Source organism: Amborella trichopoda, chromosome 9 (assembly GCF_054954075.1).
Source record: "Amborella trichopoda isolate Santa Cruz 75 chromosome 9, AtrichopodaSantaCruz75HAP2 v2.0, whole genome shotgun sequence".
Lineage (NCBI taxonomy): Eukaryota > Viridiplantae > Streptophyta > Magnoliopsida > Amborellales > Amborellaceae > Amborella > Amborella trichopoda.
In genome coordinates, this window is record NC_142344.1 from 30,139,249 (window position 1) to 30,159,491 (window position 20,243).

The 20,243-nt window shown below is 35.3% G+C and overlaps 1 protein-coding gene and 1 long non-coding RNA gene across 10 annotated transcripts in view; both read left to right on the forward strand.

The window, feature by feature from the left end:
- The first annotated feature begins 18,173 nt into the window (after positions 1 to 18,173).
- The window catches only part of LOC18428503 (Peptidase S41 family protein), a 63,528-nt gene continuing 61,458 nt past the window's right edge, over positions 18,174 to 20,243 (forward strand). For 5 of the 9 annotated variants that reach the window (XR_016041360.1, XR_016041361.1, XM_020663791.2 and 2 more), the window contains exons 1-2: positions 18,174 to 18,600; positions 20,055 to 20,174. Coding sequence is in view for 5 of the 9 variants with exons in the window: in XM_020663791.2 (XP_020519450.2) it covers positions 18,214 to 18,600; positions 20,055 to 20,174 (507 nt within the window). In the remaining 4 variants the exon portion in view is untranslated. Of the gene's footprint in view, positions 18,601 to 19,502; positions 19,650 to 20,040; positions 20,175 to 20,243 lie in introns of those variants that run through there. The other 4 variants (XM_088847738.1, XM_020663792.2, XM_088847741.1 and 1 more) reach the window with 2 other exon arrangements.
- Positions 19,173 to 19,649, forward strand: LOC148780481 (uncharacterized). The gene is made up of 2 exons (XR_016041362.1): positions 19,173 to 19,406; positions 19,503 to 19,649. It is a non-coding gene; the product is annotated as an uncharacterized LOC148780481 (long non-coding RNA).

A 20,243-nucleotide genomic window follows, 5' to 3' on the forward strand; every position in this document is an offset into this window, starting at 1 on the left:
AAAATTTTGTAGGAGATAAAGCTGAGAAGGAAAGGCAATTTCTCTATCAGGTGATGACTTGTTGATATTCAAAAATCGGATTTGTATCCCCAATGATGAGAATGTGAAGAAAGCCATCTTGGAAGAAGCTCACCGCTCTCGTTATACTAGGCATCTTAAGAGTACTACGATGTATCAGGATTTGAAGAAAACTTTCCAGTGGAATGACATGAAAAGGGAAGTAGCACTATTCATTTCTAAGTACTTGACATGCCAGCAAGTGAAAGTCGAGCATCAGAAAACCGCTAGTTTGTTGCAGCCCTTGCCCATGTCGGAATGGAAATGGGAGCGCATTGCTATGGATATTGTCTCTGGTTTACCAAGAATGAGTTCTAGGCATGATAGTATTTGGGTCATCGCGGATTGGCTGACCAAAGCTTCAAGCCAGTATTCAGATGGCACCTTTTGAGGCTCTGTATGAAAGGAAGTCTAGGTCACCTATTTATTGGGATGAGATTAGTGAAAGAAGGCCTTTAGGGCAAGAAATTTTCCAGATTACCTTTGAAAATATTTCTTTGATTCGAGTAAGGCTCAAGACCGCTCAGATTTGGCAAAAGAGTTACGCTGATAACCGAAGAAGAGACCTCGAGTCTGAGGTGGGTGATCGGGTTTTCTTGAAGGTATCATCAACTAAGGGCATTATGAGATTTGGCAAGAAAGGGAAGCCGAGCCCACGTTATATTGAACCTTTTGAAATTGTGGAGAGAGTTGGAGGCGTGGCATATCGGCTGGCCCTACCAACTGAGCTGGCAAATATCCACAGTGTCTTTCATGTGTCCCTATTAAGGAAGTACCAACCAGACCCGTCCCACATTTTGAAGTATGAACCGATTCTGATCAGAGAAGACCTGCCCTTCATCCAGAAACCAGTTGAAATATTAGAAAAAAAGGTGCAAGTATTGCGCAGTAAGGAGATCCCTTTGGTCCTTGTTTTATGGCAATACCATTTACCAGAAGAATCGACTTGAGAACGGGAAGATGAGATCCGGGATAAGTACCCCATTTGTTTAATTAGCATGAGGCACGATTTTGGGGACAAAATCCATTTAAGGGGGGGATGATGTAAGGATCCGGAATTTTTCGACATGTGAGTGATATCACCGTGTGTGCAAGGGATGTCGTCGTATGTGCAAGGGATGTCGTTGTGCATGTAAGCTGTCGTGCATGCAAGTGATACCCCCGTGTGTGCAAGAAAAGTCGTCGTGCGTGCAAGTGATACCGCCATGTGTGCAAGGGAAGCCGTCGTGCATGTAAGCCACCATGCATGCAAGTGATATCGCCATGCGTGCAAGGGATGTCGTCGTGCATGTAAGGCACCGTGCGTGCAAGTGATACCACCGTGTGTGAAAGTGATACCGCCATGTGTGTAAGGGATGCTGCTGTGCGTGTCACCACCATGCGCGTCACCACCATGCACATCACAGACTTGTGTGTCACCGCCGTGCGATTCACTGCCGTGCGCGACACTACCATGCGCGACACCGATGTGTGCGAAGCTGCCAAGAGCACCGCTATCAAGGAGAAAGTTGCCATGCACGACACTGACGCGCATGATTTCACCGAAGCACGACACCGTCGTGAGTGTTACTGCTGAGCGTGATGACAGGGGAACTCTTATGCTTTGCTCTTACATGCCTGCCACTTGTAGGACACAGTAAGCCACCTAGATGTCATTGTACGCTACTTCTGTGTCACTTGCATGCCACCTTCCTGCTGCCCCCCATCTCTTTGCTATAAATACTGTGCTTCACACCCCTCCAAGAGCTTTTTCCTTCTCTCACCCACGTCCTCCCTTTCTAACACGCGAACCTTAAACTTGGAAGGTTGGCCTTTGAGGGGAACTTGTGTGGGGAAACTTGGAGTCTTTTGGTGCATGTAAGTTGGTAAAGATACCACGTCTTCATGTTTTTTTTGTTAATGCATGTTTTTTTAGTCTATCAAATTCTGAGGTTTAAGCATGATTTTGGATAAAACTTTGAATATGAATATGGCTTGAATGCTCTTGCAATCTTGTTGGATGTGCCTATTTTTACAAACTTGTGACTTCAACTTGAGTAATTGTTTCAGCACTGAAACTATTTCTATTGATTATGAAATTTTGTGGGGACGTACGCCTTTAAGTATATTTTAAGAGAAAAAAAGACCTCATGTCAATAACTATTTTGATTGGAAAGTTTTGAGCCATTTTCTAGGACATGCCAAAATTATGAAATAAAAATTCCAAAAACTTTGCATGCTTTTGTGCAAGATTGTTCACTGATCAAATCATGTTAGAATGAGCTCAAACCACTTTTTAATGAAATTTGAGTGAGTCTAATTTAAATATAGTTTCGGAATCAAAAAAAAAAATTCTATGGTTTGGAAATTATACCCCTTTTTCTATGAAGATCTCACTGTTGTGAATGCAGGAACTTTTCCAGAACTGTTACATGTCTTACGTAAGATTGTTCACTGACAAACGCATGTCAGAATGAGCTCAAACCACTTCTAAATGAAATATGTATGAATCTATTTTGAAAATGGTCTCAAAAGCATGATCTAATTTTCTGTAATTCAAAAATTATGTTCGTTTTCCTATAAGAATACTACACTGGATTTCTTTCTGAATTTTTAAGAACTATCACATGTTTTGTGTAGCATTGTTTACTAACAAAAATTCCTCCGAATGAGGCCAAACCACTTCTAAAAGACAGATGAGTAAGACAGATGAGTAAGTCCATGATCAAATTCCCTATGGAGTGGAAACTATACTCATTTTTCTAGGAGACTATTACACTAAAATTTTTGCTCTGTTATGAAATATTGGATGTGTATGGTTCTAATAAGACATGCTTATGAAATAGTGAATTCTTCTGAAATGTTGAATGCTTATGAAATATTGAATGAGCATGGTTGTAATAAGACATGCTTATGAAATAGTGAATGCTTATGAAATAGTGAATGCTTATGAAATATGAAATGAATATGGCTATAATAAGACATGCTTATGAAATAATGAATGCTTATGAAATAGTGAATGCTTATGAAATATTGAATGTACATGGTTGTAATAAGACATGCCTGTGAAATAGTGAGCGAGCATGGTTGTAATAAGATATGCCACAGATGTGATGTGAAGTACTATGCAATGGGTCATCCATTGATAGTGTGATATGGTATGACAAGAACTTGATATGAGACACTACACAACGGGTCATCTGTTGGTAGTGTAATGTGATATGATATGATAAGAAAGTTGTGCTGGTAGTTGAGATCTTCCCTAACTCTCCATGATAGGATGGGAGTTGGGATGTGAATGTGAATAATCGGGAGGGTCGTGCTCCCCAAATCTATATGGACATTATGCATTGGGTCATCCATTGATAGTGTAATGCTCTCTCTCCATAAGGGCATAAGGAGAGAGTCGTGTCTTGCAAGGTCTTTGCCTATCAAAAGTCCCAAAGCATGCTGGGGACTGTGTGTGTGTGTGAAGATATTACGAAATGGGTTATCCATTTGTCATTATCTTCCTTCCTAAGGAATGGTAGAAGTCTTAAGTAATGGGATTGGCTTGGCCTGATAGATAGAGCTTCTACTTCGAGAATAGATGACTTTAGGATTGCATGTAGTTAATATATGTTCGCCTGAATTTATTGATATGATAAATTGTTAGCTCATGTGATGTCTGATATCTGATTTGCGATTGCCCCCGCCCCACCATGATAGAAATTTCTCATGACATGTTGAACTGTGATGCATGATTCTCTATTGTAAATCATGTATGAATTCTAGGGGCAGCTATTGAATAACTGTGTATAGGCAGGAATTCATGGCGTTTTGACCTACTTATTGGGCTTCAGAACTCATTCCTTTGACTTTCTTGAATGTAGAGTAATAGCTCGCTAGTCGAGGCTAGACGGTTGGATGATCGCAACTGGCAATTGAAGACCTGCACTTGACAAGAAAGCTTCATTTGATTGTAGGTGCTAGATGACAGTTAGCCATATAGTGGTTTTGTTGTGAAGCTATGTATTTTGTTGTTGGGCCTTTAGTGCCCTGGAGATATTTGTAATAACCTTGGAGCTCTTATATAGATATTGGTTTCAATTTGTTTAGTTTTTGTTACGGTTGTGTTTGAATATATTGTTTTCTTTCGTTGTTTGCTTTGATTCCTTCTTTTCAAAAGCGTTAAGCACACTCCTACCTGAGTGGCATTCGTTATCTCTGGTCGAGGTCCTACATCCTGTTACACTCCGACAAGTACAGTGTGGGGGCAGGGGGCGGGGCTGTGACAAGCTCGCATACCCTTGATGTTAACCTTTTTTTTAGTTGAAAATTTTATAATTAGATATAAAAATAGATTTAGATAAATGTAAGAATGTTTTACACCAAAATTACATTTTAGGTTAAAATTTAGAGTTGTGCCTTAATTAGATTGTTTAAGGTTGCAACCTTATAGAAACCACACCCGAAGTAATTTGGCCAACTGTTTTACTTGAATTATTTTCTTACCTTTATTGGGTGTGCTCTTTTTATATATGCATGGACAACCAAATTTTCACATGAATAGCTTGTAGTTAGAAAAAAAAGAAAAAAAAAGAATCAATTTTTAGCCATCGAATATGCTTATATTCAGTATGAACTACGTGAATAATTCATACAAAGGGTAGGGCCCTCTCCTCACTGACTCACCCAAAAATGAAAACTACGTGAATAACTTGTAGTAAAAATTAAAAAAAATAAAGAATCAAATTTTAGCCCTCGAATAGACCTATATTATGTATGAACTGCTGAAAAGTAATTGTGCACGCTTTAGATATCTACATGATGTGGACGTATCCCATCCCAAAGGAAAAATGTTTGGTTTAGTGATAGTCAGAATCACACTTCGTTGTCAAAAAAAAAGAAAAGAAAACAAACAGTAAGAATCATACTTTTATCATTTATAATTAGAAATAAAATAGATTCTTGCACCGTCCTAAAAATTTTACACCAAAATTGTATCTCAAGACCAAGTTTGGAGGTGCACCTTACGTTGATTATTTAGAGTTGCAACCTTATGCATACCGCACCTTTTAATTAAGGGTGAGGTTTGTATAAGGTAGCCTCCTTATTGTAGAAATAAGGTGCGGCTATAAAATTTACTTAGAGATGTCGTTTTGGTGTCGAAAACCTTATAATGGCTCGAAAATCTCTTTTCGCCCTCAGTTATAAAATTTAAAATTACTACAGATTGAACGAATCAAGAAACACCTGAAAATCTTGAAAATAAACGGTCCCGATAACTTGTTACAAGATGCACTTTTTTTAAAACTTGAAATTCTTGTTTTTCTTCTTGTTTATTTATCTCGATATCAAGATGATCACATGGAGGGTTCTCTAATGCCGGAAAACTTTCCTCTATAGGATTTTTGAGGTTCACCTTACTTCAACAGTATAAGGTTGCCACCTTATACAAACTTTTTTATTTAATTTAGGGTCTGGTTTGTATAAGGTTGCAGCCTCAAACAATCAAAGCAAGGTGCACTTCCAAATGTTGTGTTATGATGTTAGCTTGGTGTAAAAAATTCTTAGGATGGCCTGAAAACATATTTTGATCTCTAATTATAAAATTTTAAACTCCAAAAATTGTTCATATCAAGTAGAGCTATAAATATGTGAAAATCTTGAAAAAGTTTTTAGGACTTAAAATATATATTTTTTCTATATTCGAATATATATCCATACATCTTGGGATCGAAACGATCAATTCAAGAGTTTTTTATTGTAAAAAATAACCTTTTCTGATGGAGTTTGAGGTGCACCTTCTAATTAAGGTTGAGACCTTGTATAAGTTGTTTTCCTTTAATTTATGATATTACAAACAGTATTAAAAAAATCGACTCAGCCAAGGTGATATGAATTTTCGGTAATATTGTACTTAAACTTTAACAATGTTATGTACAACTTACTTGCCAAAAACTCGCCTCACCTATGGGCCGAGGCCAAGTTACTCAGCCTAGTTCGAGTTGCCTCAGCCAAGTTTTAAAAATATGGTTAAAAATATCTCTTACTTAAGGGGTTTGTATTATGCAATAGTATACAATGAGACCATTTATATTTGGTACAAAATGGTCACAATTAATTTTAACTATTGAATGTAAAATTGTGGTACAAAATGGTCACAGTTAATTTTCACTATTGGATGTAAATTGGTTGGCTGCATTTAGTCCATTGACCAAGTTGCAAGCATTTCATCCTTAACAAATATTATTGCGTAGAACATTCGTTGCTCTTCTAGATCTCAAGACCACTTAGTTGGGCAGAAATCTATTTGGAGGAAATAGAAAATTCTAATGTGTTCTTGTCTTGGGGAATTCTATGAAATGGCTGCTTTATTCTATAGGGCACTCTCTTAAAGCTATGTTTCTCTTCATAAAGAGAGCAGCAAAACTGCAATGAGAACAACTGTTTTGGAACTCCAAGTGGTGGACAAACTTCATCTCTTTTTTCTTTTCTTTATTTTTTTCCTTTTTTTTCTTTTTTTACCCGAGATTTTTATAAGAAGCTTGTTCAACACTTGGAGTCTAAAACTAAATTTTTTTTTTCTTTTTTTTAACCAGTTCAACACTCAAAGTACTTAAACTGACTTTGATTCATTTCTTTTCACCTGTTTCAACACTTTGAGAGAACAAACTTCAACTCAATTTCTTTCTCTCTTTTTTTCCCCTTTATCTTTGCACCGTGCTGGTGATCCGAGAGCATTTTAGTACCAAAGACCACTAAATTTTGACTTAAGGGGATGGATGCACAAGAAAATAGTAAGAAAGTACTTGGAGTACATAAAAACTTAGCAGGGTCCTATGTATGGGTAAGCTTTCTATGCTTCCCCTACAGTATAAAACTTATATATTTTCCCTTATTCAACTGTCTATTCTGAATAGAGGGCTAAGATTGCCCAATCACAATGTCATGCCTCTACACTATTTTATTTTTAATTTTTTTATATAAACTATTTTGACACCAAATTTTGCACGTCCACTCCTCTATTAAACTCGCACTAGTGAAAAATATAAAAATAATATTTTCAATAAAATAAAATGACCAAAATACCTCATAAAAATTGAAGGGGTATTTTAGTCATTATATTTTATTAAAAAATTATTTTTAATATTTTTTATAGGTGCGCTTCAATAAGAACATGGCACATACAAAATTCATATTCATACAATTTGTATAAAAAAAATAAAAATAAAATATTTTGAGATGTTGGATCTCAGATGAAACGGTGAGTGGCTCTCTTGATAAAAATTAGACAGCTGGATGATAGGGGAAGCATAGATGTTCTATGCTATAGGGAAAGTATAGAAACCTTTCCCCCTATATACCCCTATATATATTGTCTGGGAGTATATTTTATTTTCCTTAATTAAGACTGCTAAAACTCTTTTTTAAATAATAAAATCAATATTAGAGGCAAGCATTGAATCCTTATTTTAAATCTTGTAGTTGTAAACTTTTTATAAATAAAAGTGATAAATTCCTCAAAATTAAGTATACCCTATTTATTTGGACTCCACTATAGAACTATAACTAACTCAAACCAATTGTCCCATGACTTGGCTTAGTCCACTCGAACAAGGCCAAGTAACTTATGGTGAGGCAAATTGGTGCCCAACCTACCTTCCACAAAAAACCCCCTAATTCAATTAAAAAGAATGCTAAACATCTTAAAAAAAATACTAATGGCCAACTTAGAAATGATTTTTCAGATGATTTTGATATTTTTTAGGATGATTACCTAACCATATGATTTTCTTCTTCTTTCTTTTTAGAACTTTATTTTTGAGGGAAAAGATAATGAGGTATCAACTTTATATTGTGCAAGGTGCAATTCATAAATCCACTAAAAAACGAAGTATTTCAATGTTGGAAACCCTCAACTTGATGATCTCAACCTCGAGATGTTTGGCTATGAAGGAAAGACAAAAAAAAAAAATTCCTAGTTCCAAAAATAGTAAATCTTGTTATAAGTTATTTGGACGGTTTATTTTCAATAATTTCAAGTGTTTATAGATTTACTCAAACTACACTATTTTTTGAAATTTCAAAATGTTATAATTAGGGATGAAGATAGATTTTCAGGACACTGTAAAATTTTAGACACCAAAATTACATCTTGCATCAAAATTCAGAGATGTTCCTTACTTCTATAGTATAGGGTGGGCAGCTTAAACAAACCTCATAGCCCGATTTTTATTTGAAGGAAAAGCATTTATTGATTATAACATCATTACATTTACAAAAGACAGAAAGGAAAAAATTGTTGCTAGGAAACACAAGAGCTCACACATAAGGAGTTGTTATAGTAGCCGATCGTACATGGAAAAATATGAATAATGAATGGATAAATAAATTGACCATTGAAGTGTGTAAAATATTTAAAAATATACCAATTTTATCGAGGAAAAGAGCAATAATATACTTTCTACATAATAACCATTGTATTTGGTTGTTCCATGATCACATCATTATCATAACACCCATGATAAGCATGGTACCCATATCACATTTATGGTCATATAGAACAATCATAATTTAGTTTTTATTTCAAGACTCAATCTAATGATAAGACTAACTAGCAAACATAATCATTATCATCTTTAATCTTAAGCTGGAAATGCTTTGAATGAAAAACTGTTGTGCAACATCAACCAACCAAATTGATTGAGAAAAAAAATCAAATAAAACTGGTTTTGATATATTGCATATGACCTACAAAATACTAATCCTCCAAGATTTTATTTCTATGTGAGCAGAGAGCGACATAAAAATTATAACTATAATAAAAAGAAAGATATAAATTGAAAACCCTAAATGCACTTGACGCCATCCAAACCAGCTGCTCTTTTTGCTTTGCTTTGTTTCACCATTGATATTCTTCTTAATGAGCATCCATTGTTCTTCATTCACTATCTCTTCCATGACACAAATCTCACGCTTTATGGGGATGATCATGATGTCCGACTACTCTAATGTCTTCTTCTTCTCAGGCATATAAAGAATGTCTCCTTCAATTGCATGGCAACAACTATACTATCGTCGTCGAGATTCCTTTCCTTTCTTGTATAAAAGTGAACAAAAATAACATATCCAAATAATGCTTGTACCTATAAAGAAAAGAGCCAAGAATTGTGGAAATCGAGATGGAGGATTGATGGGATTTTGGTGAATCAAGGGTGATCTTGATTTATAGGGTTGTAGGTAAGGGAAAAGGTTAATTCGTAGGGTAGTGGTAGCAGGAATGGGTTCCATCTTTTACCAAATAAGTAAAAGCGTTGAATTCAACAAGTAGAAATAGACGAAGAGAAATAAGTAGAAGGATGTGAAGAAGAGAAATAAGTAGAAGCGTTGAAACAAGGACGTGAAGAAGAGAAATAGGTAGAAGAATTCAACAAATAAACATAAAGGAAGAGAAATACGTATAAGGATGTGAGAAAGAAATAAGTAGAAGCATTGAAACCTTGATGCGAAGAAGAGAAATAGGCATTCTGCTCTATAAACAGAGAAAGAGAAATAAGTAGAAGCGAAGAGAAATAAGTATCAGGATGTGAGGAAAAGAAATAAGTAGAAGCGTTGAAACAAGTATGTGAGGAAGATAAATAGGTATTCAACTCTATAAATAGAGGAAAAGAAATAAGTAGAAGCATAAGTAGAAGAGCTTAAACAAGGATGAGAGAAAGATAATTTTAACTAGTTGGGGATGGGAATCCTAAAAAGATTAAACTTTAAAAAGATTAGGACTTCTAAAAATATTAGGACCTCTATTTGGGTAGAGTTTAGGAAAAAGGATGTGAGAAAGATAATTTTAACAGTTTGGGGATGGGAAACCTAATAGGATTAGGACTTTAAAAAGATTAAGACTTCTAAAAAGATTAGGACCTCTATTTGGGTAGAGTTTAGGAAAAATGAATTTTATATGGATGCAAAGGGAGGGTTTAGGATAAAAGGGGAAAGTATATAATTAAGATTGGTTTTTGGGGACACGAATTTCAAAAGGACAACAATATCTTAAAAGATAAGGGCACTTTCATAAGGACGTTTGAATTTGATAAGGATCTAAGGAGACACTTGTTGACATGTTTTGTTCACGTGAAAATGTTCTCTCATGCAATTGCAAATAGTCAAGTGCTAACCAATAAAGCCCAGGCTCTTTTCCTATCTCTCTTTACTTAACATAGAAAATATTGATATTACTATTTTATTTATCGTCTATATCTTTCCTTGTCTAACATAGAAAATCTTGATATTATTATTTTAGTGCTTGAACATGATCATGAGGTAGATATAGCACGCATTATCATTCTAGCCTGCACAACACGTGTGTTTCTAGCGTGTTTCTCAATCATGTTTGTTTCTCTCTTCCTTGGTATAGATATTTTTTCTCTCTCATGTTTATCTCTTCGGTGGCATTCTTCCCTTTTATTTGCTTGTGATTTTAGCATATCACTATGAACTTTTATAATATAATTATACACGTATAATTCAAGGGGAGTCAAAGCTTTAATCATTTTTTTACTATAGTGATGATTAAAGGGGCCATAGCTTGAATCTCAAGCGAAATAAAGATCTCTTTATCTGTTTAGTTGATAGAGCAAAACCCTAGTTTCCATAAATCAGATATAAGATTGTTTTTGCTCATCCTTAAAAACTTGTTAGAGATTCAAGACAGTAATAAATTTCTATCTCTATAACCCTTTTGCCTTTGTCCTCTATTTTCTTTCGGCTTTCTCTTGTCTACATTATCTCCTTTCCCAACCTTGTGCTACTCCCTCTATTTCATCTTCATACTTCACTTTCATGTTGTCTTAATGGCCCATCCTTCCCTTGTTGAAGATGTGAATATTTCGTTCTCAATTATCAAAGAGTTTCTTCGTTTCAGGTAGCTAAGGTTTTTCTTCTTCGATATGTATAAAGAAGAAATAAAGCCTCTTGAAAACAATCACATACTTTATGAAGTTCTAGAGCCACGTTTTGCATGTATATGTTGTACCATGAATACTTTCATGACCATAAATATGATGCAAAATGATTCTTGTGCAAGTACAAACTTTTGATCATAAGTATGATGCAAAATCACTCTTGTGCCAGAACAAACTTTTATGGGGGAACATGGAATTAAAAGTCTTTTATTTTTGGCTTTCAAATATTTGATTCCTTTTAAAATATGAATGACTTTGCCAATATTGTGGCCGTCAAATTAATGTCGAGTTATTTTTATATATATTATATTATCAAGTTAAAGGGTGGATACATGTCGTAAGAAATAAAGGCGGGCCCTATCTATAGAGAGGATGTAGGCCATGCGACTCTCAAGTAGAGAAGTTTAGAACATATGATGTTGAGTATCTTTCTATTATTCAAAAGAGAAAATCTTATGTTTTTTAGAGATATTTTATGATACGGGAGAGAAAATCTATGTACTTTAAGAGATTTTACAAAAGAAATATCTATGTTTATACCACATTATTAAGTCATAGTTAAGTCACAGTTATACATTATTAAGTCACGATTAAGAATAAGAAGGGACCTTTTAACTAGACAGAGTGTAAGGCAGAATAGAGGAACTTTAAAGTACAACATATTTTTATTATTATTTAAATAAAAACTATGAGATATATAGTCTCTTGCTATATTAAAGAAAGATACATAGAGAAGATAGATCGTAAGAGAATTATTTAAATAAAAACTGTGAGAGATATGTACTCTCTTACTATATTGAAGATAGATAGAGAGATAAAATAGATCGTACGAGATAATTCTCCTTGAGAATAGAGAGATGATTCAATAAAGAAAAGATCCCTAAAATATGTGTGGGAGATTAAGATAAAGAGTCATCAACAAAAGGAAAAATGTATGCATAAAAAAAAGAAGTACCAAGTAATATGACACAAAATAATAGCATCAAATAAACTAATGCTATTTTTTTACTAATTCACTCATGTGTAAGCTTATATATTATAATGATAAATACTCTGATAAATATTGTATTTTAGATAGATGTAGAGAGAAGATAGATCGTGGGAGATAATTTTCTTTTACAATAGAGAGATGATTAGATAAAGAAATGTGCAATAAATGTAAACAAATGTTGAATATGAATAAATCATAGTTGAATATATAAATTTATTTATAATTCTCTAATTTTTAAAAACTCTTAATTGGAATTTGCTTATTTATCTCTTTTCATGATTGGCAACTCTTTCTAAAGAGAGAATCTTATGTGGAGAATAGAGATAGAGATGAAAAATCGAGTGAGGTTTTAGAACGATACACTTATTAATATGAGAGAAAGATGTGTATGTGAAAGTGAGTGAGACATATTTTTAGAGAGAGATAGGGTAGGGAGGGAAGGCGACCCCGGTTTTGGAGAGAGAGATGGGCATGATTATGGAGACTGGTTTTCAAGATAGAGAGAGATAAGCATGCTAGCATAGTATGTAGAGAGAGAGTTATTAAGTCCTTTTAGACTTTGATGTGCTGTGTACAAAGAGAGAGACTAAGACTTGGTTACTAGATTATTGAGTTACTGAATTGTTTTAGAGAATGAAAGATGACGTACACACACACACAAACACATAGAGAACGTTAAAAAAAAAATTGATTTTAAATTCTTAAATGCTTAGATCTTGAAATTCACCAAATGGATGATCTAGTTTATTGTTCGAGGGGACTCACTTATATACCAGTATGTATGAAAGTGTTATGTCGGAATGCCAAGGGCCTCAATAGTGTTCAACGCAAGAGATATATTCCTTATTTTTGCAGAAAGGAAATGCCTGATCTATTACTTCTTTAGGAAACTAAATTGGAGGCCCCGACTCTTCGTACTACCAAACTGGTTTGGGGAAGTAGTTCCCTGGATTTTTTGGGAGTACAGCTTTTGGTTCTTCTGGTGGTATTTGGGTCCTTTGGGACCCTTTGGTTTTGAATGTTTCATAAAACTTTCTTTCAAGTAGATACAGTTCCATTGTTTTTCAAGGGCCTTTAGATAATTTTTCTTGGTATTTATCTGTGGTATATAGACCTAATAGAGCTGCTAACAGATTTGCTTTTTTTGAGGAACTAGAAAATATTCAGTTAAATTTGAATGTGCCTTGGTTGGTATGTGGTGACTGTAATATTATTAGATGACCAAGTTAATCTACATCTTGTCCTTCTATGTCTTCTTGTATGAGATTATTTGAAAGCTTTATACAATACCATGAATTGTTTGATCTTCCTTCTAGTGGGGCTAACTATACCTTGTCCAATCATAATTTACACGATCCTATTTTGACAAGGTTAGACAAGTTTATTATCTCTTCTGAGTTTGTTACTCGTTTCCCAAAAATAAGTGTGAAAGCTCTACCAAAAATTTCTTCTAATCATGTCCATCTTCTCCTTAACTCTGACGGTTTCTTGTCTAGACCATCCCCGTTTAGATTTGAATTGACGTGGCTATCAAAGAGATATTTACTCAGCTTGATTGAAGATTTCTGGAAAAATATTACCATTGATGATTGGAAAGGTTTCCAAATTTCAAAGAAGCTCTAACTATTGAAACAAATGATTATTATATGGAAGAGAAATTGGGGAGATTTACAATCTAAAATTGGGGCATCAAAGTCTCATATAAATGAGTTAGAAAATATTTAGTTTATGGGAGGGACTCTAACACATGATCAATTCAGAGACATAAGCTTACGGGTACATATAAATAGTTGCTTAATTTGGAGGAAATTCATTAGAGACAAATATCTCGTGTAAAATAGTTTAAGGAGAGAGATAAAAACATGAGATCATTCAATGCTATTGCTAATGTAAGGAAAATTGATACCTCAATTCAAAGCCTCCATATTAAAGGAATAGACTGTGACAACATGTCAAAGGTTGAAAGCGCTCTAGGTAATCATTTAAAGAATTCTTATGAGGTCGATAGTGGGATTCAACTATCCATTCAAAATCTACCTTTTATTAGGTTGCCATTAGAACAAGCTCAGTGGTTGGAGAGAAAAATTGAAGAGCAAGAAATCAGAGATGCAGTCTTTGGCCTAGGTAGAGATAAGGCTCCTAGCCTAGATGAATACCCAATAGCTTTTTTTCAATTTTTTTGAGATATTTTGAAAGATGATATTGTTCAACTATTGGAAGAATTTTATTGGAGATGTAAAATTAATGTTGCCATGAATTCCGCTTTTATTGCTTTAGTTCCAAAGAAAAATGTCATTGCAGAGATTAAGGATATTCGGTCTATTAGCCTTATTGGTACTCTATATAAAATCAAAGCAAAGATTTTAGCCAATAAACTGTGCCAGGTGATTTACATGATTATTAAATGACCACAATCAGCATTCTTGAATGATAGACAAATTATGGATAATATTTTGGTTACACAAGAATGTATCCACTCAAGAATCACGGATGACAAACCGGGCCTTATTTGTTAGCTAAATTTTGAGAAGGCCTATGATAAGGTTGATTGGGGGTACTACAAAGTATCATGGCTAAAATGAGTTTTTGTTCAAGATAGAGATTGTGAATTGATGGTTGCCTATTTTCTACCCATTTGGTAATAATGGTCTTATAGTATCACATTTATAGTATGTTGATAATACCATTATATTCTGTGATCCCATAGTTAAGGAAATCACTTGCCTATGGATTTTCTTGAAAAGTGTGGAACTTTCAATTGGACTTAAAATTAATTTGAGTAAAACCAAACTCATTGGTATTGGTTGTCCGCAAATGTTAGTATCAAGAATGACACATTTATTAGGTTGTGGGGTTGAGTCATAACCTTGTAGTTATTTGGGAATTCCCTTAATGGATTTGAGGCCTTCAAAATCAATTTTGGGATCCGGTGGTGGAGAAATTTGACAAGAAACCGGACACTTGGAAACCTAAAACTCTTTCTATGGGGGGAGATACGTTGATTTAATCCACTTTGTCCAATATCCCAGTATATTTTATGCCCTTATTTAAGATGTCAAAAGAAATTGAAAACAACTAGAGAGAATTATGAGAAATTTCTTATGGGGAGATAATATAAGAAGAAAAAGATTTCATCTGGTGAGTTGAAAAAAAGTTTATAGACCAAAAAAAAGGGGAGGATTGGGTGTTAGGAGACTGAAACATATAAACTCGACACTTTTAATAAAATGATGGTGGAGGGTCCATACACAACCTGAGTCTTTCTAGGTTCTTGTTTTGAGAGCTAAATATAAAATGGATTTAAACTTTGGCCTTATTAAAAGTCCAAGTCTGCCACATGTTCGGAGAGGTATTGACTATAAGATATCTGTGTATCTACGGCAATTTCAAAAACTAGTGGGGAATGGAGAATCCACTCTCTTCTGGTTTGATAAATGGATTAGAGATGACCTGTTGAGACACCTTTTCCTTGAGGTTTTCTTAAAAGCATTAAACCCACTAGCATCTGTCAAGGAGGATGATGGGGGTGCTCATATTAATATTGTTTAGTCAATTCCTTCTAGGTACAGGAGAGGTACAGACAGATTCATTGAGGAGTATCACACATTGTTGGAATTATTGAATGACACATATTTGATTCCAAATATGGATGATAGCTTTATTTGGGATCGTACCCATTCGGGAAATCTTTTGGTAAAGTCAACCTACAATTTATTATTTTCTGATCGTTGAGAGAGTTGGATGCTGGTTTATTCAAGATTAAGAAATTGCATGTGCCTCTTAAAGTGCAGCTATTCTTATGGATCTTATGCCAAGATAAATTAGCAACTATTGACAACTTGAGAAAGATGGGGTTTATTATCACCAATGCATGTATATTATGCAAAAACAGTGATGAAACTTCACATCTTTTCCTCTCATGCCCTTTTGTTATATATCTTTGGGATTGGGCTCGACAGTGCCTCAACGTGTCATTACCTTTGCCCCATAATGTCAAAGCTCTTCTTGACCAATGGATCACACCCAATATTTCAAAGACGGAAACTATTCTTTAGAGATCTATTTGGGTTAGCCTAATTTGGAGTGTGTGGAAAAAATGAAATAGAAGAGTCTTTGATAGTATAAATACAAATCTATCTATATTAAAATCGAATATTTTGGCAGTTGCAGCTGATTGGTTCCTTGCTCATAAGGATATAGACTTTACTCCTACAAGTCTTATCATTAGCAATCCCTTGACAGTGACAACTCTGAGCGTTACCACCAACACTCGTAGTGATATTATTTGGATACCACCTCCAACAAATTCTTTCAAATTTAAGTCTTATCATTAGCAATATCTTGGTAGTGACAACTCTTGGCGTTACCACCAAAACTCGTAGTGATGTTGTTTGGATACCACTACCAGTGAATTCCTTCAAATTTAATTTTGATGGAAGTTCACTTGGCAATCCAGGGCCAGCTGGCTATGGTGGTCTCATTAGAAATAATGTGGGTCACATTATATTTTCTTACTCGAGTCTTTGTGGTCTCACAAGGACAAATGAGGTGGAAGCACGAGGTTTATTAGAAGGTTTGAAATTGCTATGCACTTTGGAGGGGGGCAAGATTATTGAAGGGGACTCGGTAAATATCATTGCCTGGAATAAGAGAAATGCCCATATTCCTTAAAGATTAAGGACTATTTTTCATCAAATTTGAGATATTTTGTCAACCTATATGACAACGGGCCAAAATTGTTATAGAGAGTCGAATGAAGATGTCCATGTTCTCACCAAAGGAGGAGTCCATACTCCCTATATGTTGGTTACTTCATTTATGTAATCTTGTGCCTTTGCTTGTATATGTTGTATTTTACATTTGAATTATTGATAAGTCGTACATTACTAAAAAAAAAAAAAAAAAAATGCTCTTGAATTTGTTTTGCAAAGTAGGCTTTGACAAAGAGAGAGATATCTACCGCATTTTTGAATAAGAGTTCGACTACTTCGAGTAAAAGCTCGAATGCTTCATCAATAGGAGGGAAAATTTTAGGATAATACAATTGATAGCTAAACTCGAGCTGAATATGACAAGAAGCAGATAAAACTTCAAGAGGGAAAGAACGACATGGAGAACAATGGGGTAGAATCGTGGGAAAAGAAGAGGGGAATAAAAGGGGAGGTAAAAATGAGATGGAAAATTAAAGGGAAGGAGAAACAGGCAAAAAAAGAGAGAAGAAGGAGGACAGAGCTTGATTTTGTTGCTCAGTCAATCGGAAGAGAGAGCAAGCACGACTTGAAGAAAGAGAAAGCCTGAAGTACCTTGTGTCTTAGTTGAGGAGAGTTTGCGAGTGCTTGGCTCCTTCAATTACTTGGGATAGGTTTCTCTCACATGGTTTCATGCCAGATAGAGAAGGAGAACAATACTCCCGAGAGCGTCGACGTAGAAAAACAGTAGAGGAGCATAGATTGTGGAGAAGACGAGAAGAAGGAGAAATCCAATGATGGACGTTAAGAGAGAGGTAGAAGTGAAGAAGGGGAGGAGAGAGATATAGAATGATGAAGACCGAGAGAACATGAAAGGGGCCAAAAGGAAATGATCCATGTTAAAGATTTTGAGAAGATCCATGGTTAAAGATTTTGAAAAGGTTCAGAAAAGTATTTATAGGTTGAGAAGCTCCACATTCTCTAAATTGAGAATGTCTAGAGAAGTATTTGTAGTTACATGTTCTCTTGAGAATAAAGCTTATTTAGAGAATGTCTAGAGAAATATTTATAGTTACATGTTCTCTTGAGAATAAAGCTTTGTGTCCTAATCCAACCTTTACTTTAGGGAACCAGACTTCACTCTTTCTGGTTAGAAAGACAGAGGGAAAGAGAGGAGAAGAGGAGGCCTACAAATACCCAGTGAATGAAAGAAAACAATCATATATGACAATGCATGATATATTTACATCGTGATTATGATCAAGAGCTGGATAGTAATATCAAGGTTTTCTTAAGTAATAGAAGATATAATACGCTAAACCTGCACTTGTCAAAAATCTATGGTAAGTAATGGAAGACATAATACGCAGCGGTAACAAAAAGGATAAACATGCAGACAATTGTCCCCTTATATATCCTTCAGAAATTTCGTATTTCCATTTTAGAAAGGTGAGGCGGGGGACTCATACAAACCTTGTCCTCTGTACAATGATTCATGAATAAATCGATCCCATATGCAAGGTGGGGGTAGAGAGCCAAGGGACCGCAGGGGGTGATGGGGTCTTTGAGCTACTGCATGTGCCCTCCATCCTCTCCTCACTCTAAGCCTCATCTCACTAATCTTTCATGGCCACCGCTCATGCAAGCCGAACAACGTCTTCTGAATTGGACTGAGAAAATCCTTTTGCACGCTGTTGCAGGCGTTCTATCCTTTAGCTTCTCCTCCAATTCAGTGGCAGTTGCAGTGGAAGCAGCAGCAGGATTACCTTCTCACTCTGCCACTGCTCCGGATTGCCGTAAATCAGAAGAAGGTGGAGATGAAGTGAGAGAATTTTCCCTGGAGCTTGTTCCGAACCGAAGGATTGTGGAGGAAGCTTGGCAAATCGTAAATGATAGCTTCTTTGATGCTCATCTCCACAGCTGGTCTACCGAAAAATGGCTGGTAATATTTCGCTTCCTTCTTAAACATGCCCCCTCTCTCTTTATATGTGAGTTGATTTTGGCTGTTATTTTCTTGAAAATTTTGAGGAAAATGAGTTTTGTTTATTCCTCTCTCCCTCGCTTTAGGTTGTTATGTGCTAGAGAATTATGTGCGAAGTGGGTTTTCCTTGTTTCCCGTTTTCTGTTCCCCATGGGCGTTAATTTTATGATTAGTGTGACACATCAACATGGTCTGTAATTTCATTTTCTCTCTTGGAGAAATGGTTTTGTTAGTTTGGGATGAATAGGAGTAATGGCTAGAAAAGTTACTTGAAAGTTACTCATAAGCTTCCAATTGTATTTCGGTGACCCATATATTGGCGGTGATTGTCAGTAAGGTTTTGGTTTGTTGAACAAAAGAAAAGTTTTTAAATTTAAAGATATGAGTTTTAAAGAGAATGTGTCATACATTACTACTGTTTATGGAAATGATTATATGAATGAGGAGTACAAGTCATGCTTGCAGTAGCTCATACACACGTGAAATCAATAAATTTAGGGCAACAATTAACAGCATGCTTCTTTTGTTCCATAGTCCATACACAAGGCAACATACTTTTGACGTCCGAACTCATCCATCATGGGCACCAAATAATGTTTGGTTCATGAAGTCTCATAAATCCATTGGTGGTGCATTAGACAACGTGTAAGGGAATTATATCTCATCATTTTTCACCATCACCAGATGTACGACATACATACAAGGTTGTTGATTGAAATGCATAATCCTGTTTTTCGGTCGGTGGGGGGACTTCTTTAGCGATGGAGGTTTGATCTTCATGGGGTATCACCTCTTCAAAATCTATCTTGGACACTAAAGAACATACATTTACTGATAATTTACTGCAATGCGACAATTTTCAGGATGATGAAATGTTTTGGCGAACACTTAAAAAGCAAACTGCTCCTGCTACCATGCCATGTTCACCTTGTTATCTATGCGTTTATAAACTCTCTTGGAGGGGGAGTCCACAGAGACCTCTACACTACCGACGAACAGATATTTGATAGGTTGGCTCTTTGGAATGCGAATAATGATAACTGTACTTGGGAGAGTTCCAGGTTATTGGTTTTTGAGTCCTATTTTGTCATGTTTAGTCACTCTACATGTGACATATAACATTTACATCTATCTTCGTTTGGTTTGCCGTCCTCCATTGCTAATACTTTTTTGTTCTCTTTCAAATGTCGTTTTGTGTTTGAAGATTCCTATCTAACCAAGGTCTGCTGTACCTCCTTTTAGTTGACATGGTATATAGCAATGCATTCTTGTAACTTCTGAAATTCTTGTTCTTTTTCTTGCTTTCGAGCCCCATTAAGTTTAAAGTTTCCTTGTGGAAGTGGATAATTGAGCATGCTGAACAGAGATCCGATTCTCAAACTACTTTACTTTTCCTTATAGTTGCTTTATTTCAGAAAAATCAAGAAGAGATTCTTTCTGGCTCCATTGACACAAGATCTCAAGCTCATGATATTATTAGAAGTATGTTAGCTAGCTTGGCTGACCCATATACTCGGTTTCTAACGCCATCGGAGGTATTATCCCTTAATGGATCTTTTATGCTCTTGGCTTTTCTGCTTTACTTTGTGAAATTATATGGTTTT